The 24,309-nt window shown below is 49.3% G+C and overlaps 2 protein-coding genes across 2 annotated transcripts in view; one reads left to right on the top strand and one right to left on the bottom strand.

Annotated features, from left to right (window-relative positions):
- Window positions 1-1,155: 1,155 nt before the first annotated feature.
- On the bottom strand, window positions 1,156-6,321 carry IRX2 (iroquois homeobox 2). The gene is made up of 5 exons (XM_045807995.2): window positions 5,996-6,321; window positions 4,269-4,674; window positions 3,299-4,015; window positions 2,420-2,495; window positions 1,156-1,741 (listed from the first exon to the last, which is right to left on the bottom strand). Exons 1-4 carry the CDS (start codon window positions 6,242-6,244, stop codon window positions 2,443-2,445), a joined length of 1,425 nt encoding a protein of 474 aa, XP_045663951.2. The 5' UTR covers window positions 6,245-6,321; the 3' UTR covers window positions 1,156-1,741; window positions 2,420-2,442.
- Window positions 6,322-6,854: 533 nt separating this feature from the next.
- The window catches only part of LOC148108887 (uncharacterized), an 88,468-nt gene continuing 71,013 nt past the window's right edge, over window positions 6,855-24,309 (top strand). The window contains 8 exon segments of the mRNA XM_087868011.1: window positions 6,855-7,209; window positions 7,211-7,274; window positions 7,277-7,344; window positions 7,579-7,655; window positions 8,152-8,236; window positions 9,334-9,670; window positions 9,840-10,331; window positions 11,633-11,768. Coding sequence (XP_087724137.1) covers window positions 7,145-7,209; window positions 7,211-7,274; window positions 7,277-7,344; window positions 7,579-7,655; window positions 8,152-8,236; window positions 9,334-9,670; window positions 9,840-10,331; window positions 11,633-11,768 — 1,324 coding nt within the window. The 5' untranslated portion in view covers window positions 6,855-7,144.

The raw sequence follows: 24,309 nt of genomic DNA, 5'->3' as shown, positions 1-24,309 counted from the left end.
TGTCAATATCAACTGGTCCAGCAATTTCCCATCCTCAGACACATCGGCCATCGGAGCTGGCAGATGTTTAGACAAGATTTTATAAATTGTTCAATATCAGCCCATAATGAACCCCAACTGACCATTCCAAAGCAGCTAAAAGCATCCGGGACGTCCCCCGCTGGGATCCAATAATGCGCTCATGCTGCAGCATTATTAATCATGGAATAAAACAGATGAACCTCTTGAAAAGTAAGTGTATGATTGATTAAAGGGCAATCTAAGAAGCTATTATTCTTGTTTTATAACCGTAAGTTATATTCACTCAATTTATCTTTGGAAAGGAAATAAATGATTGTTCATTTCTTCTCTGAAATCATATTATATGGATATCCATATAATTTTGCTGAAAATTAAAGTGACAGGTTTGCTGCTTTTATGATACTAATCAAGGGAATACGCTACTTGCCTACAAACTCTGGACTTGTCCTAGAATTAGACAGTGAGCAGCGCAATAACCAGGCTAGAGTCTAAGGTGGTTTGAACTTTTCTCTTCCCCCAGGGTAAGGGTAAGAGCCACCGAAAGGAAAATAAATCTCTCCTCCAGATTTTCACCTTGTGTTCAATGTGAGATATATGAAAAGAAGAGTCAAGGCCCTTACATTTGAATAATCTATGCCAATGTGGACAATTCAGGCTTTAAAATGAACAATTACTTCCACCAGTAATTTATGGTCCGTCAGAGGGGGGACTCCCTTACTATCCGTGCTGTCACGGTTCTCCAGCTCACCTTACCGAGAAGGTCCAATAAGCCAGCAGAGAGAAATACAAAATGGATCCTAACGTGTAAGGATGTCAGGTCATCTTATTTTGCCAAGGTTAAAAAATGGACACTAAGAAGTAATTTGCATATTCAGAGCACAAAATCTTAATTTTGCTCCAATACGTGTGCATATAAATAATCCAAAACTGGATGTTATTGCCGTACTGTGCATTTCTCTTCCATCTGCCTTTCTCCTTTTTTTTTCTGAGTGGGAGAAGGGAGAGATTATTTTACACATTTTCATTAAAAAGCCTGAGGTCAGATCGCCTGGGGGGAGGGGCTGCTATCAACTGGGGCTCCCTACCCAAATCACTCTCCTAGGAAAAATGAGCCCCAAACACCATATTGTCATAGACTAGTCTGTTTTTATTTACAATTTAAGATATAAATTAGTAAAGAATTCTTGTTAAACAACCAACAAAGATTGTATAACCAGCAATGTTCAAATAAAAACCAGGCAGAATTTATTTACAAAAAGTTTAGATTCCATTGCAATACAACTTGCATAAATTACTAGAAGCTTTATATCATTATAAAAATAAATATCAAATTTGTTTCCACTTCTTAAGTACTCAAGTTTTTCAATCACATTTTATTTCTACTGTGTACATCTTTTACAAATAAATTTTACAGTAAATCCTATCACAGCTATAGAATATATACCGTGGCAATGAAGTGATCAATTCAAGATATCCTGAGAAAAAAGATTGTTTTCAAAAGTCACACATACATTGGGGAAGCTATACTATGCCAACAAATTCACGGTATGTCCAACAAAAGTCTGTTCCGTTAGAGTCTGTGGCTCCTTGTCCTTTACAGTGGCACAAGATGTGGTCCGGGTTTAGAGACGTGTTTTTTTATATCTGTATATTTATGAACTTGGGGAGAGAGAATGGCCTGCTGCTGACTTTTTTTTTCCAAAGCAATTGTGACACCTACCTGTGGACCAAGGAAAAAACCAAATCATCCCAAATCCTTCAGTTCCGCACCAACATCACACATTATAAAAATGAGTCGATCTGAAATGATTCCGCCTCTTTCCCAAATCTTCAAGATCTGTGATTAGTAATTTTGCCTACTTGTGAAGTAGGGATTTTTTGAGCTACTGCTGTGAGCCAGGCGAACTGCAGGGTCCTATCTACTCCATCTGGACACGGGGGCGGGCCTGCTAAAGGGCCAGAGCTTCTCCTGTCTCTTCAGCTTACTCTGCAAACATCACCTCTAGAGGGTCCTGACGCCTGGGCCTCGGCAGCACTAGCTCGTCAAAGCCAGCGTCTGTTACACGTCGAGTGTAGTAAAAAATGGTCCCAAACTGCATACAAATACCCGAATTTTAATAATATGTTTTTCAAAGAGAAAACGACAGCAGTGGTGCAATATGCACGCCCCGTTAAAGGGGCGAGTCTTCACAGCAGAACTTGGGCGGAAAAAGAGGGACTCTACTAAAACAGAACAGCTACTTTCCCACTTAAAGGAACAAAAAAAAAGACTGAAGAACATTGCAATGCCCCTCAGACTGCAGGACAAGAGCAGGAAATAGACGTTAAGCAAGTTGACAGTGCAATTGGTGCGGGGAGGCTCTCCCAGGGCGGGAGGCAACACCCGGCGCCCACTTACTTGCGTTGCCGCGCACGGGCCTCCTATAGGTAGGGCTGGACGCCCCCACCAACCACGGTGCAGCCCTCACTGGCATCTGTCAGGGGAGGGGGCAGTTAGTCAGAACCTGACCCCAGAGCCATCTGTCTCCCAGACAGCTGCGCACCCGCCAGCCCGCACACCCATGCACGCTCGCTCCCTGAACGCACACAACAGTTTAGGGAAACTGTCTGTGCAGCCACTGTTGGAGAGAGATTTGGGGCATGTTTCCTGTTCTCATTTTCTTTTCTTGCCTCCTTGAGCTCCTTCTGCAGGTCTTAGCAACTCCAGCCTCAACTACGAGCCACGGGAGGAGAGGCAGAGAGAGCAGGGAAGCGGCAACGACTCTTGTCTTCTATTTGGCAGAACTAGGGCCTCTCAGAGTTACTAGAACATTTGTTTCCTTCCAGCCAAAAGCAGAAGCGAAGACTCAGCTCAGACTCTCCAAACTGAGAACACACTGAAGCCTCAGCTCAGTCAAACGGGAGACAAGCTGTAATTTGCATTTTGTGAAAATTTGTTTTTTGCGGAAACAAATCAATCATGATAATAATACTAATCATAATTATAATAGCAAGTTAAATAAAATGCAGTAATAATGGGCTAAGCCTTATTGCAAGGCAAGGGTCTCTCTGGCTTCTCCTCCCCTTTTTGGTGTTACCGCCCCCTTTGCTCTCCTAACTTCTGGTCAGAGGGGCGCACTCTGTCTTTTCCCTTATCTCCTTTCGGGCAACAAAGATTCCCCCTGCCAGGCCCAAGGGTCTCCCTGGTCCCTTACCCAGGCTTTCTCTGGAGTGCTGACTAAGCCGGGACCCCGTAGTTCTCCCTCCCCGGAGGCCCCGCGGGCCGCACACAGCCTACCTTTCTTGGGCTCGTAGCTGCCGCCGGGGGGCCGGTAGTGGGGCTCCAGCGGGTGCGTGCCCGCTTTGCCCGCGTCGCTGGCCGCCTTGGGCGCGGAGTGCAGCGCCTCTCCGGGTGCCGCGGCCGCCGAGTTGTACCGCAGGAGCCCCTGGCCCTGCAGCGCCGCGTTCAAGTTCCCGTAGTTTGTGTAGTTGCCGTAGAAGGGCGATGTGTAGTAGAGGTGGCGGCCGAGCAGCGGCGAGGCGGGGTAGGGCGAGCCGCCCGGCGGCGCCCCGGAGGAGGCGGGCGCGGCGGCCACGGGCAACCCCGGCGGCGCGCAGCCCGGGCCCAGGCTTGGCTGCTTGAGGTCCGACGTGGCGATCTCGGCCAGAGACCACAGCTTGGGCTTGCTGGCGGGCTGCGGCGCGCCCGGCGACGTCCGGCTGCCCAGGGGCATCTTGCCGCCGCCGCCGCCACCGCGGGGCGCGGCCTCGGGCGGGGGGCTCAGCAGCGGCGCCTCCACGCCAGTGAGCGGTGACGAGGTCACGGGCTTGGGCGGCACCAGGTCCCGCTCGCCTTCCTCTTCGTCCTCCTCGTCGTCCTCCAGGTCGTCGTACTTATCCTTGCACTCCGAGCCCGACTCGCACAGGGGGTCCCCGGCCCGACAAGGCAGCTTTTCCCCGTCCGACTCAGCTGAGCACGAGTGATCCGTGAGCGAGTCGACGTGCAGGCTGATCCCTGCAGGGGCGCGGCAGGGCTGTGGGACGCGGTGACAACCCGGCCCGGGCGCCCTCCGCCCCACGTGATCTCCCACCTCGACCCCAACCCAGCCACGTCCTAGGGGGTGCAGAGCCTCCCCAGGAGTGCCCGAGGACTCAACTAGCCCCACGCACACCTGGGTGGCGGCAGGCAGCACCTTCCCCGACCTGGCTCTGCGCCCGCCTGGGAAGAAAGCTCCCTGCGACTTCGCGCCAGCCGTGGCCCTGCTCACCTTCGTCCTCCGCAGATGTCTCCGTGCCCTCCTGCGCCTTGTCTGGACTCTCCCCCTTGCTCCTTGAAGCGTCGCCCTCGTCCTCGTCCTCATCCTCGCTTTTGTTTCTGGGGGCCCACGTCATCTTGTTCTCCTTCTTGAGGCGCCGGCGCGCGTTGGCGAACCAGGTGGAGACCTGCGTGAGGGTCATCTTGGTGATGATGGCCAGCATGATCTTCTCGCCCTTGGTGGGGTACGGGTTCTTGCGGTGCTCGTTGAGCCAGGCCTTGAGCGTGGCCGTGGCGTCCCGCGTGGCGTTCTTGCGGTATGCCGGGTCATTGAGCTGGTACGGGTAGGCCGCGCTGCCGTATGGGTGGTAGCTGATGGCGCCCGTCATCCCCGTCGTGTGGGCGTCGTAGGGCGCGCCCTGGAAACGACAAGAGCCTGGTGAGTGGGGTGTGCGGGGACCTGGCCCGCATCAGCCCAAAGGTGCTCCCTCCGCCCTCCCGATGCAGCCTTTCCCCGGGGGAGTTCCGCGCTGGAGCCTCATTTCCCGCAGCAAACGAGCAGAAAAAACGCAGCGCATAATGTAAGACAGGCTGCTGATAACGAAAACGCTGCAGTTCTAATCTCAATTTTTTTAAACTATTTCACTTTCCTAAAATGACATATCTTCCCCCAAATGTCCCTGAGCTGCGGGCACAGATGTACGCAAACATGCAAGCACACAGACCCACAGGTACTTTCTTGATATCTAAATTTCTCTGGCTGGCTCCCCCTACTCCCCCTTCCCCGCCCTTATATGGTTAAAAAAACACCCCAGAGCCCCCGCTCCGCTATTCACCGCTCTAAAGCTCGGCAAATCCAATTTGCAACTCAGAAGCCAGTCACCGTTTCGAATTCTTCAAATACGCGGTAATTAGCATTTTAATTCAGCCTTTAACGTTTAAATTCGAGACGTTTACAGCCTTCGCCAAGGCCCCAGCTCCTCTGTCGCTGCCCCGGAATTCCACCGAGGGCGGGCAGTGGCGACAACCCCCCTCCCTCCCGTAACGGCCTCAATCGCCCGAGACGGGCGTCGCCACCACCCGGGCCGGGCCCAGATGCGGAACCGGAGGCGAGCGGGCAGACCCGGGGTCGGGGAAGCAGTGGCTGCTCTCTGTACGCAGGGGACTTCAGCGGCAATTAGGGTTGCCACACGCCCGCCGACATGGTTTTCGAAAGCACGGCCTGTGGGCAGGTTAAGGCCGAGATGGTGGCGCGCCTGGCAGGGCCCCAGAGCTTCTGCCCGATGCTTCGCTCCCTCCCTCAACCCGGTGACCCTCAAGCCCCGCAAGTGAACCCTGAGCGCCCGGCAGTCGCCCCGGAGGCTCCAGTGGCGCCGAGCCTCGCTCCCTGAGCCGAGAGAGGCGAGCCCCCCGGCCCGCTCCGCAACCTTCGCCAGGCTTTGGCGCGTGAACGGAGTACAACCCGGCACAGATTCCCGAGCCCATTGGTGTCGCACTTTTCAGGCTCTTAGGGAACATCACCCGGAGAGCCAAGGGGAAGCGGACCTCCAGGCTGAGGGACGTCGCCAGCTGGCCGCATTGCTTCTCACTCCGGCCTCCCGTCCCGCCAGTGGAGCGGCGGCCCGCGTCCGAGACTCCGGAGCCACAGCCCACGGCACTTTCCCCGCGCCCTCGCGCCCCGATCGCGGTCCCGTCGCCCGGGTGTCCCGCGTCCCCTCCCACCCGCCTGCGCGCGGTTACCATGTAGGACGGGAAGCCGGCGGCGGCGGCAGCAGCGTCGGCCGAGTACTGCAGCGGGCTGCCGAAGCCGGTGGCCGCCTGTGCCGTGAAGGCCGCGGAGCCCGGGTAAGGGCTGAAAGCCGAGCCCGACGCAGAGCGAGCCAGCTCCTCGCTGCGCGGCGCCGCCAGCGCCGACGCGCCGTACGCCGGGCACGAGTAGAGCGCCAGCGAGCCGGGCGCCTGGTACAGGTAGCCCTGCGGGTAGGACATGGTGGGCGCGGGGCACCGGGCCCGCGTCACGCAGAGCAGCGGGCAAGGCGCGCGGCGCCCTCCATCCACGCCCGGCCTGGGCGCGGCGCGGCGGCGGGCGCGGGGGCCCCGGGCCGAGGCAGGCCGGCCCGCGCACTAGCCCGGGAGGCCCGCGGGCCGGGGAAGCGGCGGGGCGTCTGCGGCGGCAGCGGCGGCGGCGGCAGCGGCAGCGCGGAGCCGGTGGGCGCAGCCGCGCGCCAGGCCGGCGGTCGGGGTTTGGGGGAGTCTGGAGTCGGGAGTGAGGAGTTGAGGAAGGAGCGCTAGAGTTTCCGAGGGACATTGGAACGCGAAGCTGTCCGTCACACGCTCATCTGCATATTCGGGCGCCCGCCCCCTCCCCTGCTCCGCCTGCTCCGCCTGCTCCCGCTGCCAGGCCGCGGCCGGGGGAGGGGCGGGGAGGGGAGGGCGGAGAAGGAGGCGGGAGGGCGGGGGAGAAGGAGGGAGGGACGCGCAGGCTTTTGTGGCGCAGCCGCCTCCCGCGCAGCCCCAGCCCCGCGGCCCGCGGCCCCGAAGCCTGGCCGGGCAGAACAGCTCGCCCGGGCGCGCCCCCCTCCCACTCGCACGTACTCCCAGCGCCCCCCACCCCCGCGCCCGCCACCCGGCAACCCCATATCTCCCGGGCCAGCTCCCCCTAACCGCCCCAGTCACCTTTCTCATCGCCCCCCTCCACCCCTGAAGCCACTGCTCCACCCCCCGGTCGGCCCGCAGGGACTAGGCAGAGGCCGCCCGCAGTCGGGCCGGTCTGGTCCCCTTGGGAACGAACGGTCCACGTCCCCTCTGCGCCACGAAGAGGCCGGCCCAGGTGACTGCGCGCGTGACCCCAGGCTGGGGGCCGGGAGCCGGGGGCGAAGGGAGGGCGTAATGGGAGCGCCCGCGGCCCAGGTCCTCCTGGGGGTGGCGTGCGCGGCTCTCCCTTCCTCCTTCCTCCGTCGACTCTGCCTCACGGCGTGTGAGGCTCCGCGCGTGGCCTCGAGTCTGGTCGCCTGCCCCGCGCCACCCAGCGCATCCCTGCGGGACCCGGATCCGGGTCCTTCATTGCGAACTGCCAGGAGGGCCCAGAGGTGAGCTTTGTGCCCCGAAGTCCATAGTGGAGACCTGGGTCTCTGAGTGGTAGGACTTTGCGCTGTCGCGAATGTTCTGACACACGCCGCCAGTGTTTCTCCCGTGAAGATGCCACCCCCGAAAGGTTTTATTTGATTTTATTTTAATAAGTTGACGCCTCTTTCGGACAAGTGTCGTAAAGCATTTGAGAGAATGCTTGTCACCGGACAGCCCGCCTCTGGCACGACGTGAAGCCTTGCGGTCACTTGGGAAGGAAGGAGAAAGAGACAGGCTGCTGGTACGAACGCCGTCAGCAGCACGGGTAGCTCAGGTAACTTGCGGCTCGGGAGGTGCCCTCGGGTCCAGAGGCAAGATGCTTAGTGATGAGACCTGGGACCCCAGCCCCAGAATACCTTCTACTCTTCAGCCCTTCTCCATCCCTCTCCCACCTGGGCGGGCCAGAGGATGTGGGCGCCGGTGACAGGGTGGTCGCCGATGGGGGGCGCTCAGGAGGTCCACGGGATGTCTGTGTGTGCAGTCCTGGGCCGGGGTTGCCCACCCAACAGGTGCCTCTTCTTCGGAGGCCCTCTCGGGTGGGTTACCTGTAAGGTGACATTGCTGCAGGGGGAGCTCCGGCCTGCATCACTCTCTCCCCCATGCCTCCCAGCACCCTAACCCTCCAGCCCTGTTATGGACTTCTGTTTAGGTCCCGAGGGCAATCGCCAGGCCAGGCGAGGCTGCAGCCTGCAGATCCAGAGGCTCCAGCCCAGGCCTGTTCACAAGGAGAACCTTCGAGACACAGTGAAGCTGCCTGTGTCTTTCTCTAGGTCCGAGGGAACCGGTTGCAAACCAAGGTGTTGGGCTTGGGAAGAACCCATCCGCCTGGGACTGCAGGCATATGACCCCTAGTAGGTACATGTGGCCACCAGTCCCCCCCCCCAGTCTTCCCACCCCTGCCTCCCCATTGTTCTCCCCTTCCTAAAAACCAGTCCCTGCACCCTCAACACTTGAATCTCCACATCACCCCCAAAGACACCACTTCCCCCACCCTGGGCCACTTGGAAGACCCAGCCCAGCCATTTCAACAACGCTGCCACCCCAGGCAGGCTGTCCTAATTCAGTGCAGGGCAGACACTTTACACCGATTATTGTAGCGTCCAAAAGGAAAGAGAAGCGGGGGTCGCTCCAGCAGTCCCCTGCAGCATACCATTGACAGGATCTATGATACTTTTGGTCTTCCCAGGAGAGGACTGGGCCAGGTTGAGGCCATAAATGCGAGTCACACACGTTGAATGACAAACATAAACAGCAGCAGATCAGATTGCAGGCTTTTGGGTTCGCTTCCAATTAGATAGTTTAAGTGAAAAAAAAAATCAGGTCTAATTTTTATCTCCAAGGATGATTGGCCTGCAGTATTTCCATTTCTAAAGGCCAGTTCCTGCTGTGTTTCATTAGCATTTGGGGCTCGCCCCCTCACCCTCCCTCTCTCTCCCTCCACCCCCCTTGGGCCTGATCTCTGCCAGGGGCAGAAAAGAAAACATTGAATTATTACAAAAACATCCCCAGTTTGGAGCAGGAGCGTATGCTCCGGATACACTCGATTTTGACATCAATTAAGCATATAAGCAGACAATTGCACGTGGCTTGGAGGGGCCCGAGTCGCCCTGGGTGCATCTCCACAAACGCAGTCTCCTCTTCCCCCTCTTTAGCTCCTGCTGCTGATTCGAAAGACAGCCTCTTCCTCGAGTGTGTTTTCCCCCAGCAATTACACTCCTCCACTGAAATCTAAATTTTCCATACTGCTGCCTGCTACTAATAAAAACCGTCTACCTTGCACTATTAAACAGTCGAATCGCACTACATGCCGTTTTTATTGGTAGTGACTGTAGCAAATTAAAATGCCTACGCAGAGACATTAAAACTTACGCTCTGCATTGTTATTGGAATATATAAACTCCGTTTCACTTTAAAGCTCCCTGATTTTTTAAAATCACTTTTCCTTTTCTTAGATTAAAGTTGGCTTGGTCTTCTAAAATAAATCAATGGGAAGAACGGGCTGCGAGTGTGGAGGTTCGACGCGGTGGCTCCGCACGCGGCCGCCTGCGAGGGTGGCCTGGCTTCGCTCGAACTCCGTCTCCGGTGACCGCGGAGAGCGCAGGCCGCGCGGGGAGCGAGCCGCTGCGGCGCGGACTCCAAGGCCGCCTCTCGCTCGGTGACAGCAGGGACGGGGCCGCTCAGCTCACGCGCGAGGGGCGTCCAGGCCAGCGGAGGCGCCCAGGCTGGGCAGGCGCTTTGCCGCTCTTGTTTTCGGTTGCCGTCCGAGCTGGAACGGCGGAGAGCGAGCGGGTAGGCGCGCAGGAAAACTGGAGAACTGCTTGGGAATCGAGATCACTTTGTAACAATTTCAGGGGCAACGCGCAGTTTCAGGCTTGCGGGGGATCCTCCCCCTCCTCCCCTGTGTGCGTTTGTAAAAATAAGTTAACACTGTCACATTTTTTGTTTCTTGTCCTCACAGTGGCCGATGCATTCAGAACGAGTCGGCGAGGACATGCACATTTCAACGAGCCGGGGATTCCTGCGAGGCCGAGCCGGGAGAAATGCCTGGAACGCGGGCTTGGGCCCGAGGGTCTCTCTCCGGGAAGCGGCTGGCTGCGCAGGCCGAAGCGCCTCGCAGACACTGCCCGTCCCGGGCTCTCGGGCGCGGGAGAGGCCAGGGAGCGACGCGGGCCCAAAAGTCGTACGTGCGGGCGGCGAGGGGGCGCTGTGGCCCGCGGCTGCGGCCTCGTCCCTGCAGCGGTGGCCCCGGTGCCGTCCCCGACCACCGATCGGCGGTGGGCGCCCTAGCCCCGCCCGACCTCTCTCTTCCCGCGTCGGTTTAATTTGGGGAAGAAGGAAAATTATGCAGGGGCACTCTAATAAAACCAAAGCCACGCAGGGACTTATTCTTATTCTGTCTTATTACTCTGGCAATCGGCCGGGTTTTTCTAAGAGTTTGGTGGGAAAAGAGGCACCATTTTGGAATGCTTAATTTTTTATGGGGGGGGTCCATTAAGGTTAAATATACACATTTTACATGGATTCCCCTTAATGCAGTCAGTTTTACAATGTAAGTAGTTTCGGTGTATCAGAGCACCTTCCCATTGGATTCCTAATCAAGGACCCCTCTTGTCCCAGCACTTGCTGGGATCCTGGAGGGAGTGCAACAAGGAGTAAAGGATCAAGAAGTTCGGTTCTGCACTATCCTTTGTTTCTCTCTCTCCCTGTTGTTTGCAAATCTAAATACGCCGCCATATATTGTACTAAGTGCCAGTCAAAATGAAACGTAAATATCCCTCCAGCGCGGTTGACAACCCTCTCCCTATGCTTGGACTACGTCTGGATTTCAGATGCAACGGTATTCTGAGGTTCTCCAACAAGTTTCTGATGCTGAGACAGATCCCTGGAAAGCAAGTGCGCAGCAGAATCCCCAGCAGGCGGACAGGTCCCCACCGTCCCTGGCCTGGAGCTGCCTGGAGCCTCGCGGAGACCCGAGGTGGAAGTCTCTAGAGGCCAGTGGACAGCCCCCTGGGGTCGGGATCCCAGGACTGAGGGCACTCTTCTCTGACTTTCTAAGAACCGCGCTTTTGGTTACCTGGCTCTTCCCCACGTAACTGACTCTGAGCTCTTAGTGACTGTGAGGTCTCTTCATTGCTGCCTCCTCCCTCCTGGTTTCCTTTAGTGGGCAGCAAAGTGTCCGTCCTCTCCATGGCGCCCCGCCTCCGACGTGCTTCCCGAGTGTCTCTTCCCATTTCTCCGCATCTTGCAGACCCGGTGTCTGCCCCCCACCCCCCACCCCTACTCTCCCCACTCCTCTCCAGCTCCTCCTCGCCCGGGTGCGCAGCCCCCCGGGCCTGGGAGGGGCTGGCTCGAGAGCGCAGCGCGGAGAGAGGGAGAAGAGGGGAGGCGACGCGCAATAATGCAGGGGCCTGAGTTCCATTCGGGGAGACCCGTTTCGGGAGCAGCCTTGGTAGCCAGCGACTTCGGAAGAAGAAAGGTTGGAAAGCCCGCCTTTGCGTCTTTCCCCCCCGCGCTCGCAGGAAGGCCCGGACCCCCGCACCCAGGCGCGGACACACGCACGCGCACACTCGCGCTTCCCGAGAGGGCCGCGCCGCCCCGCGCCGGCTTTTCTGCGCAAGTGGAAACACATGAGCAGTTGTTGGGTTTGGGTTTTGTTTTGTTGTGGTTTTGGTTTTAGATCTTTTTTTGTTTGTTTCTGCAAGACAGTGTTTGGAAGAACTTAGCTCACCCTCGTCCTCGCCCCTGCGGCAGCTACTCCCTGGCTTTGTCGTCGCCGCTTTAACACCAGAGCGCACCTCGGTGGCGTCCTCGGCGGCGCGTGCGGCCCGGGAGCGCGCCCGGGACAGTGCAGAGCGGGCAGGAGTCACCTCCGACCCGGCGGGAGCAGGTAGGACTCCTCGATCCCAAGAATACATTGGCAAAGGAAGATTTTCTGCACTCTTCTGACAATGACTTTCAGCCAACAAGAGAAGCTCTAGAGAGCGTTTGTCTAGGGCTATGTTGCAGATCTTTTGGCTAATCTTACTTTGGTGTGTGTACCCCCAAACAGCTTGACCAGGCTGCTAATTCGGGGGGCACATGGCATGCGCATAGGCGTGCCTGTCCCCCACCAAACTCTCCCTCAGGCCGTGACACAACTGGCATTGCTTAGGTAGGGGAGGGAGGAGGGTTTTGTTTTGTCTTGTTTTCCCTTTTTAAAAACCGGAGAGAATGCGGAAACACCAATTCGACAAATCACATTAAAAGTAAAAACAAAAACAGCTTCAGCTGGACAGCATGTAAATGGCTGACACCCACCAGCGAGAAGGAATGGGAAACACCTGTAAATAGGACAAACGCTGCTCTACAGTCAGGAAGAATTCTGACAGTCAGTGGGTGAAGACAAGCCATTTGGTGGGAAAACGGGCCAGAGATATGAACAGACTCTGCCCAGAGAAGATTGGAAAAAGCGTAAAGATGCCCCAGTTGCCTAGAGATGGGGGAGTCAGCGGAGCAGATGCCACGTTCCAGCCACTGGACGACACCACACTAGGCCCAGGGGTGTAGACGCAGGGAGCCCTCCCTCACTGCCCTGCTAGTTTAAATTGCTACAAAGAAACTAGGGAGATGTTTGGCAGCATCTGGGAGAACAGAAGATGCCCACTTCCCTCTCACTTGCAACCCCTGGGTTCCTTGCCCACCACACAGAGCAAGTCCGGGAGGCATGGCAGGCAGGCCAAGCACAGCCCTGCAGCATTGTTTGCAAAGGGCAAGATTGGAACCCCCCAAACTGCGATCAGTACAGGCCTGGGTAAAGAATTTGTGGCATATTTCAGGGAATAGAATGGTCCCCAGGGGTGAATGTGAATGAAGGTAGTTCTCCTTGTATCAACAGGAATAAATCCTGAAAGTATAAAGCTGAGCGAGGAAAAATAATAATTAAAAAGAAAAAGGATACAGACCAGATGATGCAGAAGGTGGGCGTTGACCACCAACCGTATTCAGTGCTGTCCGCAGGGGGGGGGGGGGCAAAACAGCTGTGCCGGAAGGAGGTCTCCATGCTACTGCAGGGCACTCAGAAGACCTTTGAAGAGGGGCAGCGGGACTGGGAGGTGGGCCCTGGCACTCTTAGTGATGTTTTATTTCTGAAAAATATATCAGTCGTAAATGTCACAAATGTCACAAAATATTAATGATTATTAACTTGGAATGATGGTTACATGCAATTATATTACTCTGTACATTGTTATTGTGTGAAAATATTTTGTTTTGAAAATTAAAACAAAAATAATAATTAGCATTTTAAAAAGTGTTATAGCACAGAAGTATAATTTGCTAATTTAGCCTTTTATTTTAAAAAATTCTTAAAAATTTACATCCTTCATGTCTTTTTTCCTCTCTCCATTTCCCTGCCCTTCAGAAAGAATTAAAAAACCAAAAAACAATGTGTTGGGTTTGCAGTTTAGACCTTTAAATGGATTGTCATTTGGGTGTATGTCTTTGTGCAGTTATCCAGAGCATGGCAGGGGGACAGGCTTCTTGGGCAACAAGCTCCCCAGAAGCCCTGTGTGCTCCATCTGGGATCTGCAGAACCACTGCCTCACTCTGGGGGAGGCTCGGCCTGGCCCCGGCTCTGCTCAAGGCCATGGGCTCCAAGGTCTCTCCTGAGCCTGGCTGCCCCCTGGCCACCTGCGTGCCTTTATAGGGAGACGCATGCCTTTACGCTGCGTGGAATTCTGCATCTTCTCTTGATGTCACAGTGGACATATTTTAGAAATTCAAATCAAGATTAGAGAGAGGGGCTGGGGGACAGCAAGTTGGGGAAGGCAGAATGCAGCCTAGCAAGGAAAAGAGAAGAGAGTCAGTGCCCAGCGAGAAGGTGCCTGCCCTGGCAGGCTGTGGCTCGTCCCATACCTCCTCACTCCTGAAGGAGAGCTCCTACCTTTCTGCCCTAAGCTCTTTCTAGAAAGGACTCCCTCTCACCACTGCAGCCAGAAGGATATGGATCGTCAAATACAAGTCTGCTTAAAGCCCTTGCTCAGTGGGAGAGGCTGTGAGGCCAAGTCCTTTGGCCTGGCCTGGTGAGTGATTACAGTGGTCTGCATACGTCATTCTCTTCCTCAACCTGTTCTGAGCCGGGCCAGGAGGAGGGCATTATTTCCTGGGAACCACCAGGCTTCCAAAAGCTTCCCTGTGCCAACATGGCTGAAAGCCCTTTGGAACTTGCTTCTGCCCGCAGCTGTAGGCCGGCGGCCCCCTTGCTCGCTGCTGCAAGTGCCCCGGCCCCCTCACCTTTCTGCTGTAGTCACACTCCCTCCTGTGTCCGGCCTTCACACATTGCTTCACCCCCTCAGGCTCCCCATGGTTCTCATTTACCCCTTCTCCTTGGGAGCTGCTGGCGCTTGGTATGTTGGCTCTCTGACCTCGTCCCCCCGCCCCCACTCCAAGCCTGGGAAAGTCATGAGCAGGAAACAAGTATTGATGGGATGGATGGATAAATGGCTCACTCCTGGTTATTCATTTTTACTTCTAAAAGGCACAGCAAGGAGTTGAGGGAGATAAACAGAAAACTGACCCGGACACTTGCTTACACGTCACCACTGCTCCCCCGTGGAGACGCCACTGGCCTGGAGCATGGTGGCATGCGAGCACCGGGGCGCATCAGATGACTCCTCGAGGCCCCGGCTCTCTGATAGAGCACATGATTGATCTGGGATGTTAAACTTGAGGACCTAATGGATACTAACATTTATTTATTTGTTTGTTTGTTTATTTATTTATTTATTTATTTATTTATTTATTTATCTGTTTATTTATATGTTGTGTTAGTCACCATACAGTACATCCTTAATTTTTGATGTAGTGTTCCATGATTCATCGTTTGCGTATAGCACCCAGTGCTCCACGCAATACGTGCCCTCCTTTAATACCCTTTCCTGGCTAGCTAACCCATCCCTCCACCTCCCTCCCCTCTAAAACCCTAAGTTTGTTTCCCGGAGTCCAGAGTCTCTCATGGTTCATATCCCTCTCTGATACTCACATTTAAAGTAGCATGGAGTTTTACAAAATTTACAAAAATTCCTGAGTTAGCAATCAGCCCCAAACCTTGCATTCCTTGAGGAAAGTGGACATGCATTTTTAGTTTTGCATCCCAAATGACCTGTGCAGTCCCCAGCACATAGCAGGTGCTCACAATGATTAATTGGGCGACTGAATGAAAGCGCATTGACATTTGGGAAAAGGAAGCTTGAACATAAGCAAACTGAACTTTGGCGATATTTTTACATAAAATATTCAGAGTGGGTAAGAGTTCTAGTATTTAAACAATTAATTTGATCCCAGCAAGATTTTTGTGGCTACAGGCAAACGAATTCCAAAATGTATTTTTAAAGGCACGGTCATTAGTATAGCTAACATTTTGACAAAGAATAAAGTGGGAGGAATCAGTGTACCTTATTTCAAGACGCTGCACGGCTACAGGAGTCGAGAGTATGTGCCACTGGTAGAGGAATAGACAGGTAGGTCATTGGAGCAGCATCAAGAGCCCAGAGACATATCTACACTAATATGTCTGACCTATTTGATGAAGATGCAAAATAATTCAATGGAGGAAAGTTACGTCTTTCTGACAAATGGTGTGGAAATAACTGCATATCCCTAGCAGAACACCAACAGAAAACATGTCAACCCAACTCTCACACCTCATACAATAATTAACTAAAAATGGATCGCTGACTTAAATGTAATCATAAGACTTTCAGAAAAAATATAGAAGAAAATCTTTAAGATCTAGGGCTAGGCAGTGAACTCTAGACCAGACACCAAAAGCACATCCATAAAAGGAAAATTTGATTAACCGAATTTCATCCAAATCTAAACTTTTTGTTCTGTGAAAGATACATTTATTTATTTATTTATTTATTTACTTACTTACTTACTTACTTATTTTTTAAGAGATACTTTTGAAAGAATACAAAGACGGGATGCAGACTGAGGAAAATATTTGCAAACCATATATCCAACAAAGGACTAGTATCTAGAATATATAAAGAATACTCAAAAAAAAAAAAAGGGAAGAAAACAATGACAGAAGACAATCGATTAGAATTTGGACAAAAGACACAAAAAGACATTTCACCAAGGAGGATATACAAAGGACAAATAAGGGTGTGGGAAGCCCTTAGTCACCATCAGCCATCAAGGAAATGCAAACTAAACCACAGGGGGAACACATGCACCCACCAGAATGGCTAAAATAAACAAGAGTGACAATGTCGACTGCTGGTGACCATGTGGAGAAATTGGATCATTCACACATTGCTGGTGGGAGTAGAAAATGGCACATTCGCTCTGCAAGACAGTTTGGCAGCTTCTTGTAAAACTCCACTTGAAACGACCACGAGGTCTAGCGATGGCATTCTTGGGCGTTGGTCCCGGAGAAATAGAAACGTATGTTCACACAAAGCTCCACACGTGGGTGCTCACAGCAGCTTCATTTGTAATGGACACTGAAGCACGCAGATGTCCTTCCGTGGCCCCGTGGTCGAGGTAGCACTCAGCCGTGCACCAAGTGCGCATTGGTCCACAGGGCGGCCTGGGTGGATCTCCAGGGAACTACACAGAGCGACCAAAGCCAATCCCAAAGGCTATTTCCTGCACGATACATAGAATTTAAATAAAAAAAATGTATCGAGCATTTTTGAATTAGAAGGTCTTGGAAGTGGGGATCAGTTTGGTGGCTGCCAGCACTTGGGGACAAGGGTGGGGGCAGTGAGGGAGGCGGGCGTGTTTATAAACGTGAAAGGGAGGACCCTTGGAGAATGGCAGTGTTCAGACTGTGTGCATTTCAGAGACCTTACAGGACACCTAGAGTCTGACAGCTAAAGAAGTTGTGAGGCCGATAGCATGCGCAGTCCCTTCTGAGCACAGGGAGGCCAGGCCGTAAGACCGCACCCTTCTGAGGATGCGGAGCCAGGCGCTGCGTCGCTGTCCCGGCTGCCAGGAGCTGCAGAAGTGCCCGGCGCCCACAGTGATGACGGTAACTCTAAGAGGGGACATTTCTGCATTGTTCTTTTACTTCAAGGCAAGCCTAGCGGGGAAGATTTGTAACATTACCAGTGGGTAAAAATGGGTTCTATGAACAACTACAAAATTTGGCAGGATTTTTGTACGTGTGTGTGTGTTTTTAAATGCTATTATTGTGTGCAGAAAGAATTGTAAGGATAGAAACAGAATTCCAAGTAGTTACTTATGAGGAGTAAAATCTGCAGCATGAATAGGGAAACATTTACGTTTTGTCACTTACGTATTTTTTTTTTTACCTCTTCAAATATATTTGGTAATTTTAAAGTTATGTATGAAATTGATGAATCGGGTATGTACTATCATGGAACAAGAAGACAAGCAAGGCTTTCTATCTGTTATCTTGTGAAATCTCTGACCTCTCCAGAGTTTTATGTGACTCTCTGAGAAACATTTTTTTTTAAATATTTATTTATTTATTTATTCGACAGAGAGAGAGACAGCCAGCGAGAGAGGGAACACAAGCAGGGGGAGTGGGAGAGGAAGAAGCAGGCTCATAGAGGAAGAGCCTGATGTGGGGCTCGATCCCAGAACGCCGGGATCACGCCCTGAGCCGAAGGCAGACGCTTAACCGCTGTGCCACCCACGCGCCCCTCTGAGAAACATGTTTATGGTCAACTTTTATATAGAGAATTTGAAGTACGGTAGATAATCAATTATATCTCAGATAAACACACACGTATTTCTAATTTATTTAGCATCAAAATATTTATAGTTAAATCTCTCCCCATATATTGAAAGTCTTGTTTCCTTCAGCATTGTATATTTATTTTTTTGATTTATCTTAAAATATACATAAAAGTTTCAAAGCTATATCAACATTACTAATCACAATAAATTCATGAGTACATTTTTTTTTCTTTGCAAATCTTTTTGTATCTGGAAGATATCACATTCAGGATTCACAAAGCACTGTGTTCAAAGTTACTTGAAAATATTATATTATCCTGTCAGTTTTATACACAGATTTCTATATTTCTATGTTAATTTTAGAGCTTTTTCCGTTTTGTACTGGATTCCACTTTTTGCGAAGTAATGTTCATGGTTTAAAAGTCACGAACAGTGTCCTCAGCAAAGTCTTGATTCTTTCCTTTCCCTCCGTTTGTCCATCCTCGTTAGCTTCTCACGGTCCTTCCGTGATTGTTTCTGCTAACGTAAGTGAAGATATGCGTGCATTCATGAGAAGAAGTAAATCCTTTGCCTTTCTTTCTTAGACACAAATACCCTTCTCTACTGCTATTTTTCTGAACAGTAAATCAAGGAAATCATTACAAATAATTTTATAGAGATTTTCCTCATTTTTTCTAAAGTATCTTCACAGCATTCACCTTGGGAACGCATTGTGGCTGTTTGACCAGATGTCTAGGAAAGACATTTGTGCTGTTAGAAGCTTTGGCTTTGAGAAACAGTGCTACAGCGTGCAGCCTCCCACAAAGGCAGTCCCGTATTCGTGACGGCACAGAATCAGGATTCTAAGAAGTGGTGACCGGGTCACAGGGTGAATGAGGAGTTTTTCCAGGGATGGAAAATGTCCCATTTACGTCTCTCAACAATGTGAAGACTGCTGGCTGCTTCACGCTCCTGCCAACACTTGGCATGGTCACTGATTTCCACTTAGCCACTCTGGTGGCTGTGAAGCGGGCTCTGACTGTGTTCTCTTAGACACTGTCCTTGTCCATTTGACGTCTGTTCATCACAGTGCCAAGATGTCTCCTGAGCAGAGAAACAAGAGTCCTCCAGTTTATCGGGGAATCGAGTTCCACAACACATCAAACAGTAAAGCACCATGCACACACGGGGTTCATCCCAGGAATTTAGGATTGGCTCAACTTGGGAAAATCAATGTAATTCGTTATATTGACAGAATAAAGGAGAAAAGTCCTATCAGTAGATGGGCAGAAAAAAAAATTGTGCAAAATTTACAAGTCCCTTGTTAAGAACACTCAGAGAACTGTGGGCAGAATGAAATCTCTCAACCTGACAAAGGGCAGCAACCCACACCAGAGCTGACATCATTGTTAATTACGAAAGAGTGAATGCTTTTCAGGATGGGAGCAAGATAAGGATTTCCACTTGGACTCGACATTACACTGGGGTCTTAGCTGGTGTAAGAAGACAATAAGTTAATAAACAAGCAAACAAAGACACAAGACAAAATTTGGAAAGGTTTTTAAGGCAATATGATTGCAAAAAACAAAACATCTATTAGAATTAATATGTGAATTTAACAAGGTCACAGGATCCAAAATCCATATTAAAACAATCAGTTGTATTTCTTTTTTTCATCATGATAAGTGTGCTCTTTAATCCCCATCATCTATTTCCCCCATCACCCAACCCACCTCCTCTCTGGTTATCGTCAGTGTGTTCTCTGTAGTTAAGAGTCTTTTTCTTGGTTTGTCTCTCTCTTTTTATTTCTCCTTTGCTCATTTGTTTTATTTCTTAAATTCCATATATGAATGAGATCATATGGTATTTTCTCTAACTTATTTCACTTAGCATTGTACTCTCTAGTTCCATCCATGTCATTGCAAATGGCAAGATTTCATTCTTTTTATGGCTGAGTAATATTCCAGTCTATTTATATACCACATCTCATTTATCCATTCATCTGTCGATGGACATCTGGGCTCCTTCCATATCTTGACTATTGAAAACAATGCTGCTATAAACATAGGAGTGCATGTATCCCTTTGAATTAGTGTTTTTATATTTTGGGGGGTAAACACCCAGTAGTATGATTTTTGGGTCATAGGGTAGCTCTATTTTTAACTTCTTGAGGAACCTCCACACTGTTTTCCAGAGTGGCTGCACCAGTCTGCATTCCCACCAAGAGTGCACAAGGGTTCCCCTTTCTCCACATCCATGCGAACACTTGTTGTTTCTTGTGAGGTATTTTTTAAAGATTTTATTTTTAAATAATTTCTATTCCCAGCGTGGGGCTTGAACTTACAACCCCGAGATCAAGAGTCACATGCTCTACTAGCTGAGTGAGCCAGGCTTCCCATTGTGTGTGTGTTTTTTTTTTTTTAAGGATAAATATTTTATTTATTTTCTTTTTCTTTTTCTTTTTTTTCTTTTTTACTTTTTTAATTAAAAAAAATTTTTTTTATTATATTATGTTAGTCACCGTACAGTACATCCCCGGTTTCCCATTGTGTTTTTATTTCAGCCGTTCTGACAGGTGTGAGGTGGTGTCTCATTGTGGTTTTGGTTTGCGTTTTCCTGATGATGAGTGGTGTTGAGCTCATTTCCATGTGTCTGATGGCCTCTGGACGTCTTCTTTGGAGAAATGACTATCCCTGTCTTCTGCCTATTTTCTAATTGGATTATTTGTTTTGGGGGTATTGAGTTGTATCACTTCTTCATATATTGTGGATACTAACTCTTTATGGGATATGTCACTTGCAAATATCTTCTCCGATTTGGTAGGCTGCCTTTTAGTTTTGTTGATTGTTTTCTTTGCTGTGCGGAAGCTTTGTATTTTGATGGTCCCAGTGGTTTATTTTTGCTTTTTATTTACCTTGCCTCAGGGGACATAGCTAGGAAAATGTTGCTACAGCTGATGTCAGAAAGATTACTGCCTGTGCTCTCTACAAGGCTTTTTATGGATTCAGGTCTTACATTTAGGTCTTTAATTCATTTTGAGTTTATCTTTGTGTATGGTGTTAGAAATAGTCCAGTTTCATTCTTCTGCATGTGGCTGTCCAGTTTTCCCAACACCATTTGTTGAAGACACTGTCTTTTCCCCATTGGATATTTCTTTCCTGCTTTGTCAAAGATTAATTGACCATATAGTTGTGGGTTCATTTGTGGATTTTTTGTTCAATTCTATTGATCTACATGTCTATTTTTATGCCAGTACCATACTGTTTTAATTTCACTAGCTTTGTAATGTAACTTGAAATCTGGAGTTGTGATTTATTTTATTTTTCTTTTTCAGTTTTATTTTTCTTTTTCAGTTACTTTGGATATTTAAGGTCTTTTGAGGTTCTATAAAAATTTTAGGATTGTTTGTTCTAGTTCTGTAAAAAAACCAAAAAACAAACAAGCAAAAAAACTGTTGGTGTTTTGATACCATAAATCTGTAGATTGCTTTGGGTAGTATAGACATTTTAATAAAACAGTCAATTGTATTTCTACAATGTAGCAAGAAATTATAGGAAATTTATTTTTTAAAGATTTATTTATTTATTTTAGAGGGGGGTTGTGGAGGGGCAGAAGGAGAGGGAGAGAAGCAGACTCTCACTGGATGTGGAGCCTGACATGGACTCTATCTCAGGACCCTAAGATCACGACCTGAACCAAAATCAAGAGGCAGACACTCAACCGACTGTGCCACCCAGGCACCCCAGGAAATTTAATTTTTAACAAATAAGAATTTAAATTTAAACAAATATAAATCAATTAAATCAAATGTAATACACAAAAATTCTACACAAAACACTACAAAATAGTGCTGAGAGTAAGCGAAGGATATGTAAATAAAAGGAGAGGAATAGCCTAGCCCTGGATTGCAAACTCCATGCTGTTAAGATGCTCATTCTCCTGAAATTGATATGTGGATTCAATACAACACCAATTAAAGTATCAGTAGGATTTTTTTTTTTTGTAGGAACTGATGGATTGATTCTAGAGTTTACATGGAATTACAAAGAACAAGATTAGTCTAACAGTTTTGAAGAAGAACCAACCTGGAAAGCTTAAGCTTCTTGAGTTCAAGCCTTACTATAAAATTACAGTAATTAGGACAGCTTAACGCTGGTGGAAGGATAGCCCTACAGACCCACAGAGCAGAAGAGGGAGTCCCACCATAGATCTACATATACGCGATCACTTCGTCTTCACGTGGATGTCCTGGTACAAGAACAACTCAATATCCACGTGAAAAATAAATAACTATGTCTTCTACCACACATCATTTATAAATCTAAATGAGGAAGCTAAACCACCTGGAAAAGACATATGAGTAAATCTTTACGATTTGGGGTATGCAATTATTCCTTCAATAGGGCACACACAAGAATATCCTTAAAGAGAAAAGGGATTAATTGGACTTCAAATTGTCTGTAGTGGACAAAGACAATATGATGAGAGAGCAAGCCATAGTGTGTAATTATAATGTGGATTATACTGTACATAGCATATCATTTGTGATATGGGATATATTGTCGATAGTGTATAATTTGACAAAAAGACATATATATGTATGTATATATGTCTATATATATAGAGAGAGAGAGACACACATCACACATTTTATAAGACAAAAGAGTCTGATGAATAATGGATAAAAGTCTTGAATGGACACTTGCCTAAAGAAGATAGATAAATGGCCAATAAGACTTTCAAAAATGATCAACTTTGTTTGTCATAAGAGAAATATGAACTTAAAGCACAGACATTACCACAAACCCATTCGAATCAGGCTAAATTTAAAAAGACTGATAATGTCAAGTGTTAGCAATGATGAGGAACATCTGAGTCCCGACCACCGCTGGGAGAAGTGTAACATTGCATGAGTGCTTTGGAAGATTGCTGGTGGCTTCGTATAAAGTCAGACACATGCTTGCCGCTTGTCTAAGAAATGCTTCTCTTGGGTGTCTACCCAAGAGAAGTGAGAACACATGCCCTGCAAACTGTTTGACCGAAATGTTGGTTGTGGTATTATTTATATTAGCCCCGAACTGGAAACAAGCCAAGTAGTTACGGATAGATGGAGGAGCTCAGTCGTGATCTATTTACGGAATGTAACCTGTGCCCCAATAAAAAGGCACGAACGACCTCGCACACCATGGATGAATCTCAAACCCACCATGCTGAAACAAGAGATAGCTACAAAAGACGGCGGAGTCTACAACTGCATTTACACGGCATTCTAGAACAGTCCTGGCGAATATGAACCGTAGCAGGGGAAGTCCCCTGGGGTGAAGGGTGGGGGACCAGCCTGGGACACGTGGGGACTTAACTTTATATGCTGCTCGGTGTCGCGATCACGAGGATAGACATGTTTACGAAAACCACCCAAGTTTACACTTACCCTCCGACCTTTTTATCATGTCGAGTGTCTCAATTAATAAACATAAACATCTCATATTTTACGAAAATAAATTAATGCTCAAAATACTCATAAAGAGTGTGTGTTTGCATCAGTCGGCCTGTTTAGCAAACCCTCGTCAGACCTGGAAAGCTCCCCATCGTTTCTGTCTTTGTCCGTCTGATGGGAGATAAATGGCGTTTTACTCCTGTGCGAACTCTCCTTCGTCTTGTGTTATGTTTGAGGCTGGGGATCCTCATCGCCTCTTTCCTGGGCACTTATCTCTCCACTTCTCTGAATTGTCTCCTCAGTTTCTTCGCTTTTTTGTCTGTTTGATGATTGATCTTTCTGTTATTAATAAGTGATCTTTATAATTTATGATATTAAGCCTTGTACATCCATGTAAATGGAGATTATTTTCCTAATTTTTTGGTCTTTCAAGTCAATTTAAAGTATTTTTTAACTTAAATAAATCCTTGATTTTTAATAGTATAATTTGTTAGTGTTTTATAAGTTGTGACCTTTTCGTTGATTGAAGATATTTTTTAAAGAACCTAGAATACAAAATGTGTATTTCTTCTTATAACAATAGGACTTACACAATAGCATTTTCTATTCATTTGGAATTGTTTTTTAATGGCGTGAGGTCACATTTATTCCATGGACAGCAAATTTTCCCAAGCCTCGAGTTCATTTCTTCTACGAACCACTTATTTGAAACACCCCCCCCATGTTGTCATGTTATTTATAGGTCTTATCTAGTCTGTCTTGTTTTCTACTTCTGTTTTTATTTTTATCAAAGTATACATCCTCATATTTTGAAAACTCAAATACTTCTACAACAGCCCCCTCCCCCTCTTCTCCATTTCCCACCATCAGGAAACAATTTCTTTTTTGAAGATATTACTTATTTGAGAGAGAGAGAGAGAGAGAGCACGCAGGTGGGCAGGAGCGGCAGAGGGAGAGGGAGAAGCAGACTCCCCGCTGAATGGGAAGCCCGACGTGGGGCTCGATCCCAGGACCCTGAGATCATGACCTGAGCCGAAGGCAGACGCTTCACGACTGAGCCCCCAGGAACCCCAGGAAGCAGTGATGGTCACTGTTGGTTCTGTGCGGATTGTGCTCCTCGAACCTTGCACGCTCATGTCGCACACTCCTCACACCAGAAGGGAGGGGCCAGCCCCCACCCCTTGGATCTGTGCTGGCCTGTGACGGTTTTTCATCACAGAATGCAATGGAACCAACTTTTAGTGACTTCCAGCTCCAGAAGGGAACTGGAGGCGTCACTTCCTGGGCCCCCAGCTGCCACGTTATAAGGAGGCTCAGGCTA

Source organism: Ursus americanus, chromosome 15, assembly GCF_024610735.1.
Source record: "Ursus americanus isolate L20-20 chromosome 15, mUrsAme1.1.p, whole genome shotgun sequence".
Taxonomy (NCBI): domain Eukaryota; kingdom Metazoa; phylum Chordata; class Mammalia; order Carnivora; family Ursidae; genus Ursus; species Ursus americanus.
The sequence above is the reverse complement of the archived record's forward strand: the minus strand, read 5'-3'. Positions and strand labels throughout refer to the sequence as shown.

Excerpts from the sequence above, each read along its gene's own strand:
- IRX2 (XM_045807995.2), bottom strand. The coding sequence starts at position 6,244 with ATGTCCTACCCGCAGGGCTACCTGTACCAGGCGCCCGGCTCGCTGGCG. Across the intron at positions 4,016-4,268 it reads GACATCTGCGGAGGACGAAG|GGATCAGCCTGCACGTCGAC; the intron begins GTGAGCAGGGCC and ends GCGCCCCTGCAG. Across the intron at positions 2,496-3,298 it reads CAGCTACGAGCCCAAGAAAG|ATGCCAGTGAGGGCTGCACC; the intron begins GTAGGCTGTGTG and ends CTCCCCTGACAG.